This window comes from Bombina bombina, unplaced genomic scaffold, assembly GCF_027579735.1.
Source record: "Bombina bombina isolate aBomBom1 unplaced genomic scaffold, aBomBom1.pri scaffold_1197, whole genome shotgun sequence".
NCBI lineage: Eukaryota > Metazoa > Chordata > Amphibia > Anura > Bombinatoridae > Bombina > Bombina bombina.
The window spans coordinates 1-14,893 of record NW_026510824.1 but is presented as its reverse complement, the minus strand read 5'-3'; the positions used below and the strand labels follow the sequence as shown (position 1 = coordinate 14,893).

At 40.2% G+C, this 14,893-nt stretch overlaps 1 protein-coding gene across 1 annotated transcript in view; it reads left to right on the top strand.

Annotated features, from left to right (window-relative positions):
- Positions 1-1,664, top strand: part of LOC128643476 (brefeldin A-inhibited guanine nucleotide-exchange protein 2) — a gene marked incomplete at both ends in the record, with an annotated part of 70,113 nt that extends 68,449 nt beyond the window's left edge. The window contains 1 exon segment of the mRNA XM_053696322.1: positions 1,459-1,664. Within this exon segment, the coding sequence (XP_053552297.1) occupies positions 1,459-1,664 (206 nt within the window).
- Positions 1,665-14,893: the final 13,229 nt, after the last annotated feature.

The window sequence follows — 14,893 nt, the reverse complement described above, 5'->3', positions numbered from 1 at the left end:
CAAACAATACACCCAAACGGTAATTTCAACCGAAGATAGCGAAATATTACATACTAGCTTATACCGATTTTATGCGACTGATTAAGGCAATCATTTTTGCTATTTATACTGAGGCTGATTATCCGTAACCAATATAATTTTGGGGGTATAAATATAGCTGTATGTGAAGCAGTATGTGTAAATACAATTATGGATAAGGATATCTGTAACTAAAGTATGCATCACAATATACCTTATATACCCAATATATTAATGCTCTTTATAAATCATCTGCAATTTATTGCAAGGGAACTCACAATCGATTACTAAAGAACATTTATAAAGAAACTACTCTTGCTTAAAAAGTCATAGTATTCACATCTCATTGATGGTTATATATCTCTATACTATTACAAAGCAAGGTCAAACACTCAATGTTTTGTTATTGTGAATTGACATATATGGATACCTAAATATGCACCAATCACACTGACTTTATAAATTAAATCCAAATCACGCTTTATGCAATATTAGGATAAAATTGAACATATGTTACTTGTAGATAACCAAACACTCTGGGTACTATTTGGTTAGTGGTAATTAACCAAATTACTCTACCAAACCCAGCGTTACCAGGAATTATTTATATGGATACCTAAGTATGCATTATAATATTGATCTCTCAAATTAAAGTATATGTATGCTCTATGCACCGTGTTGCTAAATTAAAACAATAAGAAGTTGTGCTAACACAGACTCTGGTATTATTCAGAGATCTTTAGACACAACCTCTGAACTTGCAAGACTTAAATATTAAATACAAGCTCCGCACAATATTATTTACCTTGTGTTGTATTGCAATAACACGGGTTAATTTTATTAATTCTATTGGCTGAGCATTAATAAGCAATTGCAAGCTAAATTACGTATGCCTAATAAGTTGTAGCCATTATACCTCGGCATCCAATGTGATACAAAGATTGTTTTTCACTACAGCCCAGTAAGCTATTATTTTTAATTGCACATCCCTTTATTTTATCTCCTGTTTTTTGCGTATCTAAAAAGTTATGTTTTAATGTTCCAAGTGAACTCTCTTTACCATTTGGTAGTCTATCTTTTTAGAATATATATTCACAATTTGTGTCATAAGTCTACATGAGTGCTAATAGTGTATTCTTTAATGGGCATCTATGTTTCTCTTTGTAATGTAAATAAATACACTGCACCAACTACCCTGTGATTATATGTATTATAACAAGTAATCAACCAAGGGTGTAGTCATAACCACCGAATAGGCAGTGCCATTGAAACCCTCTTTTCAGCTCTAGAATTTTCTTGTTTTTAGTTTGACCCTTTTGTGCTCCACTCTAATCCTTGGTTTTGTCAAGGACATAATACATGCACACCATCTTTGATTTTGAATAGAAAAGAATGTTGTTTAATTACACGTTTTAACTGCAATTTATTTTCCAAATGTAGACCCAGATAGGAGACTTTTTGGGAGAGAACAATAGATTTAATCGGGAAGTGATGTATGCCTACGTAGACCAGCTGGATTTCTGTGACAGAGACTTTGTGTCTGCTCTACGCATGTTTTTGGAAGGATTCCGACTTCCTGGAGAAGCTCAGAAGATTGACAGACTCATGGAGAAATTTGCTGCACGATATTTAGAGTGCAACCAAAGGTAATGGCCAATTAAAAAAAGAAACTGCTTTATATGTTAAATTAACTACAAAGTTGTAGTAACGATAATTACCTAAAGTATTAGAAAACTGTTGTAAATTAAATGTTTCTTATCACTAATTTAGCAGTTCCAGGCAATTTTATCTACTTTAGCTATTTGATTTGATAATTCTCTGCACAAGTTACATTTTGCAAACTTTAAAATAAGTCATTACAACTACTTATTGTATGTCAGTTAAAGGGATTTGGGACTAAATCAACATCCCTTTATTCCTGAAGGCTCTTTCTTTTTTCCTTCTTCATACAGAGAGAGTCCACAGCTGCATTCATTCCTTGTGGGAAATACAGAACCTGGCCACCAGGAGGAGGCAAAGACACCCCTGCCAAAGGCTTAAATACATCCCCCACTTCCCTCACCCCCCAGTCATTTTTGCCTTTCATCACAGGAGGTTGGCAGAGAAATGTCGGAAGATTTCGGAGTAGTTCCTTAGGAGGGGTATCTGCCCTTCGAGATGGGACTGGAGTTTTAAGTAGTCTTGTCAGCCTCAGTGAGAGCATTGATGAAAGTTATAGTCCGGAGATGCAGGGAGAGTCTTTCGGCGACACCATCCAGACTCATATTAACAGCTCCTTAAGCAATCAGCGTTGACGAGTTTCGCTTCCTGCTTTCTTCACTTAAGTCCATGTCAGAAACACTGCTACAATCTGTCTAACTTGAAGGACCGTGTTGCTGTTCCACGGCATAGATTCCGGTAAGATTGTTTACATTTTTACACATGATTAACGATAGAAGACAGGGTCAGAGTGGGACTCCTTTATCTTTATGGAATCAAGGGTTAATATCTCCTGAGGGGGATTATTAAACAGTGGGGTCTTTTAATGATTTTTGTTATGTTATTTTGACTGCTTTTGTGTAGAGACATTTTGGGGCTCATAGGCTGATACGGAACTTACAGGTTATTTTCGTTTTGAGAGCTGCGCAGTTTTATTAAGCTGGCACGCTTTTCCTTGGCAGGGGCGGTCCTGCATAAGGCACCATGTGACCGGGAGTGGTCATGTTTTGTTTTTCCATTTCCGATTCCTGACCGAGTGTCTGCGGAGAGGAGCCGATTTCTCTACCTGTCTGGGTCATAGGAGGTGGTGGGTGCCAGTTGTTTTTTTGTTTGTTATTTTTTTTCTTCCATAATTTACTTTAGATGTGTTATGGAGGATTCTGATGTTTTATAGGGGGATCTCTCTGATACAGCATTTGATACCTGCGTATATTGTGAAGAGGCCTGGGTAGACCAGCCCTCTCAATTATGTTCCGTATGCCGCAACAGGGTTTTCTCATCAAGCAATGTTGAGATATTAGAGATCACTGAGCCATCCACCTCTGAGGATTCTTCATCCCGTGAGGTGTGTTCCCTCAAATCTTCTTTTACTACACATGCAGTTTTCCCAAATACCGCTGCTCCTTCACCTGAATGAGACTTTTTTCCACCAGACGTTACTGCGCGGTTCCGCATGGCCATCTCTATCGCTTTAGTGGCTTTGCATCTTCCTGCTACATGCAAGCGAAGGGTTAATCCATGCACTCCTGCCCAGAGACAGTCGTGTAAGATGACGATTGTATCCTACCAGTCTTCTCGGGGAAGCGGTGCCCTCTGAGGCTTCAGAGGTAGAACCTCCAGGGTCGGAGTCTCCTGATTTGATTCCTCCAACTGAGGAGGATTTAGCATTTCGATTTAGAATGGCATGCCTGCATTTACTTCTGAGAGAGGTTTTGGCGATGTTGGAGGTTCCCAGTACTGATCCGTCAGTTGAATCTCAGCGAGCTTGACTAGTCGATCGGAGAGGGATGGAGATACTATTCCTTATTTTATATATATATATATATATATATATATATTCTTTGTTTTCTATTTAGAATCCCAGTTCCGAGCTCTGAGGAGTTTGTGTCTTATCCACAAAAGGAACAGCACCATCCAATCAATATAGTAAAAATCTTCTTTATTGGGACATAACCAAAACACAGCAACACGACGTTTCGGTCAAAAGACCTTAATCGTGTTATAAAATCAAAACTTTAAGCCACTCCTTGTATACCCACTTAGGGGAGGTGATTCTTACCTTTTCAGGTGTATTTTAAACATTTCATTATAAAAATGTATTTAGCTCCATCTAGTGGTTATAAAAGGTCATTGTTAATATTACATGTGACTTGGAATTTCACAAACCCAGCAAAACATCTATACATCTTAATAAACTTATCTACACATCAAAGTATTATATTTATATATATATATATATATATATATATATATATATATATTTTTATATATATATATATATATACAAATATATACATCTATGAATCAATACCATATATTAGTTAAAGTGCAACCCATACAAAAAAACAATTTCAGTAGTAATATAGATACTATATCCAAAAACCTATGAGTTTGTGTCTTATGACAGGCTGGACCTGTTTGTTTTTTGTTTTACACTCTTCTTTGGCTATAGATTTTGTGCTCTTGCCTATTTTTTTTTCCGTTTAGGATAGTTTTTTTATTTTAGAGCTCTGGGTGTTTGTAGAAACTCCTTTTTTGGAAGACGTTTCGCCACTGGGATTTTGGTACTAGCGCTTTTTGAAGGTCTCTGTTCGGGATGATGATTCCCTCGATAATTTCGAGACAATATTTAAGCCACGGAGCTTATATTTCTTTATTTTGTTTATTCTCAGTTTTCCTAGCGCTGCTGTAACTTAAGACTTTTCCCATGAGTTTTGTGACAGGTATGTCGTATCCTAGATAACATGCAGGACTTGTTGGGTACTAGTTAAGTCTGTTCTTTCCTTCTACACAGGAGAAGGAGTTTTTCTTTCATGTAATTAGCAAGAGTCCATGAGCTAGTGACGTATGGGATATACATTCCTACCAGGAGGGGCAAAGTTTCCCAAACCTCAAAATGCCTATAAATACACCCCTCACCACACCCACAAATCAGTTTTACAAACTTTGCCTCCTATGGAGGTGGTGAAGTAAGTTTGTGCTAGATTCTACGTTGATATGCGCTCCGCAGCAGGTTGGAGCCCGGTTTTCCTCTCAGCGTGCAGTGAATGTCAGAGGGATGTGAGGAGAGTATTGCCTATTTGAATTCAATGATCTCCTTCTACGGGGTCTATTTCATAGGTTCTCTGTTATCGGTCGTAGAGATTAATCTCTTACCTCCCTTTTCAGATCGACGATATACTCTTATATATACCATTACCTCTACTGATTTTCGTTTCAGTACTGGTTTGGCTTTCTACTACATGTAGATGAGTGTCCTGGGGTAAGTAAGTCTTATTTTCTGTGACACTCTAAGCTATGGTTGGGCACTTTTTTTATAAAGTTCTAAATATATGTATTCAAACATTTATTTGCCTTGACTCAGGATGTTCAGCGTTCCTTATTTCAGACAAAAGCATTTAGGCGCCAAATAATGTGGGCATCTTTTTTGGCGCTAAAAAATATGGGCGTCACTATTGTCTCCACATTATTTAATTCTCATTATTTATTGCTTCTGGTTGCTAGAAGCTTGTTCACTGGCATTTTTTCCCATTCCTGAAACTGTCATTTAAGGAATTTGATCAATTTTGCTTTATATGTTGTTTTTTCTATTACATATTGCAAGATGTCCCACGTTGACACTGAGTCAGAAGATACTTCTGGAAAATCGCTGCCTGGTGCTGGATCTACCAAAGTTAAGTGTATCTGCTGTAAACTTGTGGTATATGTTCCTGCAGCTTTTATTTGTACTGAATGTCATGACAAACTTGTTAATGCAGATAATATTTCCTTTAGTAATGTTACATTACCTGTTGCTGTTCCGTCAACATCTAATACTCAGAGTGTTCCTGATAACATAAGAGATTTTGTTTCTAAATCCATTAAGAAGGCTATGTCTGTTATTCCTCCTAGTAAACGTAAAAAGTCTTTTAAAACTTCTCATTTTTCAGATGAATTTTTAAATGAACATCATCATTCTGATTCTGATAATGGTTCTTCTGGTTCAGAGGATTCTGTCTCAGAGGTTGATGCTGATAAATCTTCATATTTATTTAAAATGGAATTTATTCGTTCTTTACTTAAAGAAGTCTTAATTGCATTAGAAATAGAGGATTCTGGTCCTCTTGATACTAAATCTAAACGTTTAAATAAGGTTTTTAAATCTCCTGTAGTTATTCCAGAAGTTTTTCCTGTCCCTGATGCTATTTCTGAAGTAATTTCCAGGGAATGGAATATTGGGTAATTCATTTAATCCTTCTAAACGTTTTAAGCAATTATATCCTGTGCCATCTGACAGATTAGAGTTTTGGGACAAGATCCCTAAGGTTGATGGGGCTGTCTCTACTCTTGCTAAGCGTACTACTATTCCTACGGCAGATAGTACTTCCTTTAAGGATCCTTTAGATAGGAAAATTGAATCCTTTCTAAGAAAAGCTTACTTGTGCTCAGGTAATCTTCTTAGACCTGCTATATCTTTAGCGGATGTTGCTGCAGCTTCAACTTTTTGGTTAGAAGCTTTAGCGCAACAAGTAACAGATCATAATTCTCATAGCATTATTAATCTTCTTCAACATGCTAATAACTTTATTTGTGATGCCATCTTTGATATCATTAGAGTTGATGTCAGGTATATGTCTCTAGCTATTTTAGCTAGAAGAGCTTTATGGCTTAAAACTTGGAATGCTGATATGTCTTCTAAGTCAACTTTGCGTTCTCTTTCTTTCCAGGGTAATAAATTATTTGGTTCTCAGTTCGATTCTATTATCTCAACTGTTACTGGAGGGAAAGGAACTTTTTTACCACAGGATAAAAAAATCTAAAGGTAAATTTAGGTCTAATAATCGTTTTCGTTCCTTTCGTCACAATAAGGAACAAAAGCCTGATCCTTCATCCACAGGAGCGGTATCAGTTTGGAAACCATCTCCAGTCTGGAATAAATCCAAGCTTTTTAAAAAACCAAAGCCAGCTCCTAAGTCCACATGAAGGTGCGGCCCTCATTCCAGCTCAGCTGGTAGGGGGCAGATTATGTTTTTTCAAAGAAATTTGGATCAATTCCATTCACAATCTTTGGATTCAGAACATTGTTTCAGAAGGGTACAGAATTGGCTTCAAGATAAGGCCTCCTGCAAAGAGATTTTTTCTTTCCCGTGTCCCAGTAAACCCAGCGAAGGCTCAAGCATTTCTGAAATGTGTTTCAGATCTAGAGTTGGCTGGAGTAATTATGCCAGTTCCAGTTCTGGAACAGGGGCTGGGGTTTTATTCAAATCTCTTCATTGTACCAAAGAAGGAGAATTCCTTCAGACCAGTTCTGGATCTAAAAATATTGAATCGTTATGTAAGGATACCAACATTCAAAATGGTAACTGTAAGGACTATCTTGCCTTTTGTTCAGCAAGGGCATTATATGTCCACAATAGATTTACAGGATGCATATCTGCATATTCCGATTCATCCAGATCACTATCAGTTTCTGAGATTCTCTTTCCTAGACAAGCATTACCAGTTTGTGGCTCTACCGTTTGGCCTAGCAACAGCTCCAAGAATTTTTATAAAGGTTCTCGGTGCCCTTCTGTCTGTAATCAGAGAACAGGGTATTGTGGTATTTCCTTATTTGGACGATATCTTGGTACTTGCTCAGTCTTCACATTTAGCAGAATCTCATACGAATCGACTTGTGTTGTTTCTTCAAGATCATGGTTGGAGGATCAATTTACCAAAAAGTTCATTGATTCCTCAGACAAAGGTAACCTTTTTAGGTTTCCAGATAGATTTAGTGTCCATGACTCTGTCTTTGACAGACAAGAGACGTCTGAAATTGATATCAGCTTGTCGAAACCTTCAGTCACAATCATTCCCTTCGGTAGCCTTATGCATGGAAATTCTAGTTCTTATGACTGCTGCATCGGACACGATCCCCTTTGCTCGTTTTCACATGCGACCTCTTCAGCTCTGTATGCTGAACCAGTGGTGCAGGGATTACACAAAGATATCTCAATTATTATCTTTAAAACCGATTGTACAACACTCTCTGACGTGGTGGACAGATCACCATCGTTTAGTTCAGGGGGCTTCTTTTGTTCTTCCGACCTGGACTGTAATTTCAACAGATGCAAGTCTGACAGGTTGGGGAGCTGTGTGGGGGTCTCTGACAGCACAAGGGGTTTGGGAATCTCAGGAGGTGAGATTACCGATCAATATTTTGGAACTCCGTGCAATTTTCAGGGCTCTTCAGTCATGGCCTCTTCTAAAGAGAGAATCGTTCATTTGTTTTCAGACAGACAATGTCACAACTGTGGCATACATCAATCATCAAGGAGGGACTCACAGTCCTCTGGCTATGAAAGAAGTATCTCGAATACTGGTATGGGCGGAATCCAGCTCCTATCTAATTTCTGCGGTTCATATCCCAGGTATAGACAATTGGGAAGCGGATTATCTCAGTCGCCAAACGTTACATCCGGGCGAATGGTCTCTTCACCCAGAGGTATTTCTTCAGATTGTTCAAATGTGGGGACTTCCAGAAATAGATCTGATGGCTTCTCATCTAAACAAGAAACTTCCCAGGTATCTGTCCAGATCCAGGGATCCTCAGGCGGAAGCAGTGGATGCATTGTCACTTCCTTGGAAGTATCATCCTGCCTATATCTTTCCGCCTCTAGTTCTTCTTCCAAGAGTAATCTCCAAGATTCTGAAGGAATGCTAGTTTGTTCTGCTGGTGGCTCCAGCATGGCCTCACAGGTTTTGGTATGCGGATCTTGTCCGGATGGCTTCTTGCCAACCATGGACTCTTCCGTTAAGACCAGACCTTCTGTCACAAGGTCCTTTTCTTTCATGTAATTAGCAAGAGTCCATGAGCTAGTGACGTATGGGATATACATTCCTACCAGGAGGGGCAAAGTTTCCCAAACCTCAAAATGCCTATAAATACACCCCTCACCACACCCACAATTCAGTTTTACAAACTTTGCCTCCGATGGAGGTGGTGAAGTAAGTTTGTGCTAGATTCTACGTTGATATGCGCTCCGCAGCAAGTTGGAGCCCGGTTTTCCTCTCAGCGTGCAGTGAATGTCAGAGGGATGTGAGGAGAGTATTGCCTATTTGAATGCAGTGATCTCCTTCTACGGGGTCTATTTCATAGGTTCTCTGTTATCGGTCGTAGAGATTCATCTCTTACCTCCCTTTTCAGATCGACGATATACTCTTATATATACCATTACCTCTGCTGATTCTCGTTTCAGTACTGGTTTGGCTTTCTACAAACATGTAGATGAGTGTCCTGGGGTAAGTAAATCTTATTTTCTGTGACACACTAAGCTATGGTTGGGCACTTTGTTTATAAAGTTCTAAATATATGTATTCAAACATTTATTTGCCTTGACTCAGAATGTTCAACTTTCCTTATTTTTCAGACAGTCAGTTTCATATTTGGGATAATGCATTTGAATTAATCATTTTTTTCTTACCTTCAAAAATTTGACAATTTTTTCCCTGTGGGCTGTTAGGCTCGCGGGGGCTGAAAATGCTTCATTTTATTGCGTCATTCTTGGCGCGGACTTTTTTGGCGCAAAAATTCTTTTTCGTTTCCGGCGTCATACGTGTCGCCGGAAGTTGCGTCATTTTTTTTACGTTATTTTGCGCCAAAGATGTCGGCGTTCCGGATGTGGCGTCATTTTGGTGCCAAAAGCATTTAGGCGCCAAATAATGTGGGTGTCTGATTTGGCGCTAAAAAATATGGGCGTCGCTTTTATCTCCACATTATTTAAGTCTCATTTTTTATTGCTTCTGGTTGCTAGAAGCTTGTTCTTGGCATTCTTTCCCATTCCTGAAACTGTCATTTAAGGAATTTGATCAATTTTGCTTTATATGTTGTTTTTTCTCTTACATATTGCAAGATGTCTCACGTTGCATCTGAGTCAGAAGATACTACAGGAAAATCGCTGTCTAGTGCTGGATCTACCAAAGCTAAGTGTATCTGCTGTAAATTTTTGGTAGCTATTCCTCCGGCTGTTGTTTGTATTGATTGTCATGACAAACTTGTTAATGCAGATAATATTTCCTTTAGTAAAGTACCATTGCCTGTTGCAGTTCCTTCAACATCTAAGGTGCAGAATGTTCCTGATAACATAAGAGATTTTGTTTCTGAATCCATAAAGAAGGCTATGTCTGTTATTTCTCCTTCTAGTAAACGTAAAAAATCTTTTAAAACTTCTCTCCCTACAGATGAATTTTTAAATGAACATCATCATTCTGATTCTGATGACTCTTCTGGTTCAGAGGATTCTGTCTCAGAGGTTGATGCTGATAAATCTTCATATTTATTTAAAATGGAATTTATTCGTTCTTTACTTAAAGAAGTACTAATTGCTTTAGAAATAGAGGATTCTGGTCCTCTTGATACTAATTCTAAATGTTTGGATAAGGTATTTAAAGCTCCTGTGGTTATTCCAGAAGTTTTTCCTGTTCCTAATGCTATTTCTGCAGTAATTTCCAAAGAATGGGATAAATTGGGTAAATCATTTACTCCTTCTAAACGTTTTAAGCAATTATATCCTGTGCCGTCTGACAGATTAGAATTTTGGGACAAAATCCCTAAAGTTTATGGGGCTATTTCTACCCTTGCTAAACGTACTACTATTCCTACGTCAGATGGTACTTCGTTTAAGGATCCTTTAGATAGGAAAATTGAATCATTTCTAAGAAAAGCTTATCTGTGTTCAGGTAATCTTCTTAGACCTGCTATATCTTTGGCTGATGTTGCTGCAGCTTCAACTTTTTGGTTGGAAACTTTAGCGCAACAAGTAACACATCATGATTCTCATGATATTATTATTCTTCTTCAGCATGCTAATAATTTTATCTGTGATGCCATTTTTGATATTATCAGAGTTGATGTCAGGTTTATGTCTCTAGCTATTTTAGCTAGAAGAGCTTTATGGCTTAAAACTTGGAATGCTGATATGGCTTCTAAATCAACTCTACTTTCTCCAACATAGGTGTGTCCGGTCCACGGCGTCATCCTTACTTGTGGGATATTCTCCTCCCCAACAGGAAATGGCAAAGAGCCCAGCAAAGCTGGTCACATGATCCCTCCTAGGCTCCGCCTACCCCAGTCATTCTCTTTGCCGTTGTACAGGCAACATCTCCACGGAGATGGCTTAGAGTTTTTTAGTGTTTAACAAAGGAAAGCAGGCCAGGAAACCTGCCACTGCTACCAAGACAGCATGAAATGCGGGCCCCCGATCCGGGACCGGATCTGGTGGGGGGCAGACTCTCTCTCTTCGCTCAGGCTGGGGCAAGAGATGTTCTGGATCCTTGGGCGCTAGAAATAGTCTCCCAAGGTTATTCTCTGGAGTTCAAGGGGCTTCCTCCAAGGGGGAGGTTCCACAGGTCTCAGTTGTCTTCAGACCACATAAGAAGACAGGCATTCTTACATTGGGTAGAAGACCTGCTAAAAATGGGAGTGATTCATCCTGCTCCATTAGGAGACCAAGGGATGGGGTTCTACTCCAATCTGTTCATAGTTCCCAAAAAAGAGGGAACGTTCAGACCAATCTTAGATCTCAAGATCTTGAACAAGTTTCTCAAGGTTCCATCGTTCAAGATGGAAACCATTCGAACACTCCTTCCTTCCATCCAGGAAGGTCAATTCATGACCAAGGTGGATTTCAAGGATGCGTATCTACATATTCCTATCCACAAGGAACATCATCGGTTCCTAAGGTTTGAATTCCTGGACAAGCATTTCCAGTTCGTGGCGTTTTCTTTCGGATTAGCCACTGCTCCTAGGATTTTCTCATAGGTACTAGGGTCCCTTCTGGCGGTGCTAAGACCAAGGGGCATTGCTGTAGTACCTTACTTGGACGACATTCTGATTCGAGCGTCGTCCCTTCCTCAAGTAAAGGCTCACACGGACATTGTCCTGGCCTTTCTCAGATCTCACGGATGGAAAGTGAACGTGAAAAAGAGTTCTCTATCTCCGTCAACGAGGGTTCCCTTCTTGGGAACTATAATAGACTCCTTAGAAATGAGGATTTTTCTGACAGAAGCCAGAAAAACAAAACTTCTAGACTCTTGTCGGATACTTCATTCCGTTCCTCTTCCTTCCATAGCGCAGTGCATGGAAGTGATAGGTTTGATGGTAGCGGCAATGGACATAGTTCCTTTTGTGCGCATTCATCTAAGACCATTACAACTGTTCATGCTCAGTCAGTGGAATGGGGACTATTCAGACTTGTCTCCGAAGATACAAGTAAATCAGAGGACCAGAGACTCATTCCGTTGGTGGCTGTCCCTGGACAACCTGTCACAAGGGATGACCTTCCGCAGACCAGAGTGGGTCATTGTCACGACCGTCGCCAGTCTGATGGGCTGGGGCGCGGTCTGGGGATCCCTGAAAGCTCAGGGTCTTTGGTCTCGGGTAGAATCTCTTCTACCGATAAATATTCTGGAACTGAGAGCGATATTCAATGCTCTCAAAGCTTGGCCTCAGCTAGCGAGGGCCAAGTTCATACATCAACCATCAGGGGGGAACAAGGAGTTCCCTAGCGATGGAAGAAGTGACCAAAATCATTCTATGGGCGGAGTCTCACTCCTGCCACCTGTCTGCTATCCACATCCCAGGAGTGGAAAATTGGGAAGCGGATTTTCTGAGTCGTCAGACATTGCATCCGGGGGAGTGGGAACTCCATCCGGAAATCTTTGCCCAAGTCACTCAACCGTGGGGCATTCCAGACATGGATCTGATGGCCTCTCGTCAGAACTTCAGAGTTCCTTACTACGGGTACAGATCCAGGGATCCCAAGGCGGCTCTAGTGGATGCACTAGTAGCACCTTGGACCTTCAAACTAGCTTATGTGTTCCCGCCGTTTCCTCTCATCCCCAGGCTGGTAGCCAGGATCAATCAGGAGAGGGCGTCGGTGATTTTGATAGCTCCTGCGTGGCCACGCAGGACTTGGTATGCAGATCTGGTGAATATGTCATCGGCTCCACCATGGAAACTACCTTTGAGACGAGACCTTCTTGTTCTAGGTCCGTTCGACCCACTCCAGCTGACTGCTTGGAGATTGAACGCTTGATCTTATCAAAGCGAGGGTTCTCAGATTCTGTTATTAATACTCTTGTTCAGGCCTGAAAGCCTGTAACCAGAAAAATTACCACATAATTTGGTATATCTGTTGGTGTGAATCTGCAGGATTCCCTTGGGACAAGGTTAAGATTCCTAAGAGTCTATCCTTCCTTCGAGAAGGATTGGAAAAAGGATTATCTGCAAGTTCCTTGATGGGACAGATTTCTGCCTTGTCTGTGTTACTTCACAAAAAGCTGGCAGCTGTGCCAGATGTTCTAGCCTTTGTTCAGGCTCTGGTTAGAATCAAGCCTGTTTACAAAATTTTGACTCCTCCTTGGAGTCTCAACCTAGTTCTTTCAGTTCTTTAGGGGGTTCCGTTTGAACCCTTACATTCCGTTGATATTAAGTTATTATCTTGGAAAGTTTTGTTTTTGGTTGCAATTTCTTCTGCTAGAAGAGTTTCAGAATTATCTGCTCTGCAGTGTTCTTCTCCTTATCTGGTGTTCCATGCAGATAAGGTGGTTTTGCGTACTAAACCTGGTTTTCTTCCAAAAGTTGTTTCTAACAAAAACATTAACCAGGAGATAGTTGTGCCTTCTTTGTGTCCTAATCCAGTTTCAAAGAAGGAACGTTTGTTGCACAACTTGGATGTAGTTCGTGCTCTCAAATTTTACTTAGCAGCTACTAAGGATTTCAGACAAACTTTGTCTTTGTTTGTTGTTTATTCTGGTAAACGGAGAGGTCAAAAAGCAACTTCTACCTCTCTCTCCTTCTGGATTAAAAGCATTATCCGATTGGCTTATGAGACTGCCGGACGGCAGCCTCCTGAAAGAATCACAGCTCACTCCACTAGGGCTGTGGCTTCCACATGGGCCTTCAAGAACGAGGCTTCTGTTGATCAGATATGTAAGGCAGCGACTTGGTCTTCACTGCACACTTTTTCTAAATTTTACAAATTTGATACTTTTGCTTCTTCTGAGGCTATTTTTGGGAGAAAGGTTTTGCAAGCCGTGGTGCCTTCCATTTAGGTGACCTGATTTGCTCCCTCCCTTCATCCGTGTCCTAAAGCTTTGGTATTGGTTCCCACAAGTAAGGATGACGCCGTGGACCGGACACACCTATGTTGGAGAAAACAGAATTTATGTTTACCTGATAAATTACTTTCTCCAACGGTGTGTCCGGTCCACGGCCCGCCCTGGTTTTTTTAATCAGGTCTGATAATTTATTTTCTTTAACTACAGTCACCACGGTAACATATGGTTTCTCCTATGCAAATATTCCTCCTTAACGTCGGTCGAATGACTGGGGTAGGCGGAGCCTAGGAGGGATCATGTGACCAGCTTTGCTGGGCTCTTTGCCATTTCCTGTTGGGGAGGAGAATATCCCACAAGTAAGGATGACGCCGTGGACCGGACACACCGTTGGAGAAAGTAATTTATCAGGTAAACATAAATTCTGTTTTCTATTTCTTTCCAGGGTAACAAATTATTTGGTTCTCAGTTGGATTCTATTATTTCAACTGTTACTGGTGGGAAAGGAACTTTTTTACCACAGGATAAAAAATGTAAAGGTAAAAACAGGGCTAATAATCGTTTTCGTTCCTTTCGTTTCAACAAAGAACAAAAGCCTGATCCTTCATCCTCAGTAGCAGTTTCAGTTTGGAAACCATCTCCAGTCTGGAATAAATCCAAGCCAGCTAGAAAGGCAAAGCCTGCTTCTAAGTCCACATGAAGGTGCGGCCCTCATTCCAGCTCAGCTGGTAGGGGGCAGGTTACGTTTTTTCAAGGAAATTTGGATCAATTCTGTTCACAATCTTTGGATTCAGAACATTGTTTCAGAAGGGTACAGAATTGGTTTCAAGATGAGACCTCCTGCAAAGAGATTTTTTCTTTCCCGTGTCCCAGTAAATCCAGTAAAAGCTCAAGCATTTCTGAATTGTGTTTCAGATCTAGAGTTGACTGGAGTAATTATGCCAGTTCCAGTTCCGGAACAGGGAATGGGGTTTTATTCAAATCTCTTCATTGTACCAAAGAAGGAGAATTCCTTCAGACCAGTTCTGGATCTAAAAATATTGAATCGTTATGTAAGGATACCAACGTTCAAGATGGTAACTGTAAGGACTATCTTGCCTTT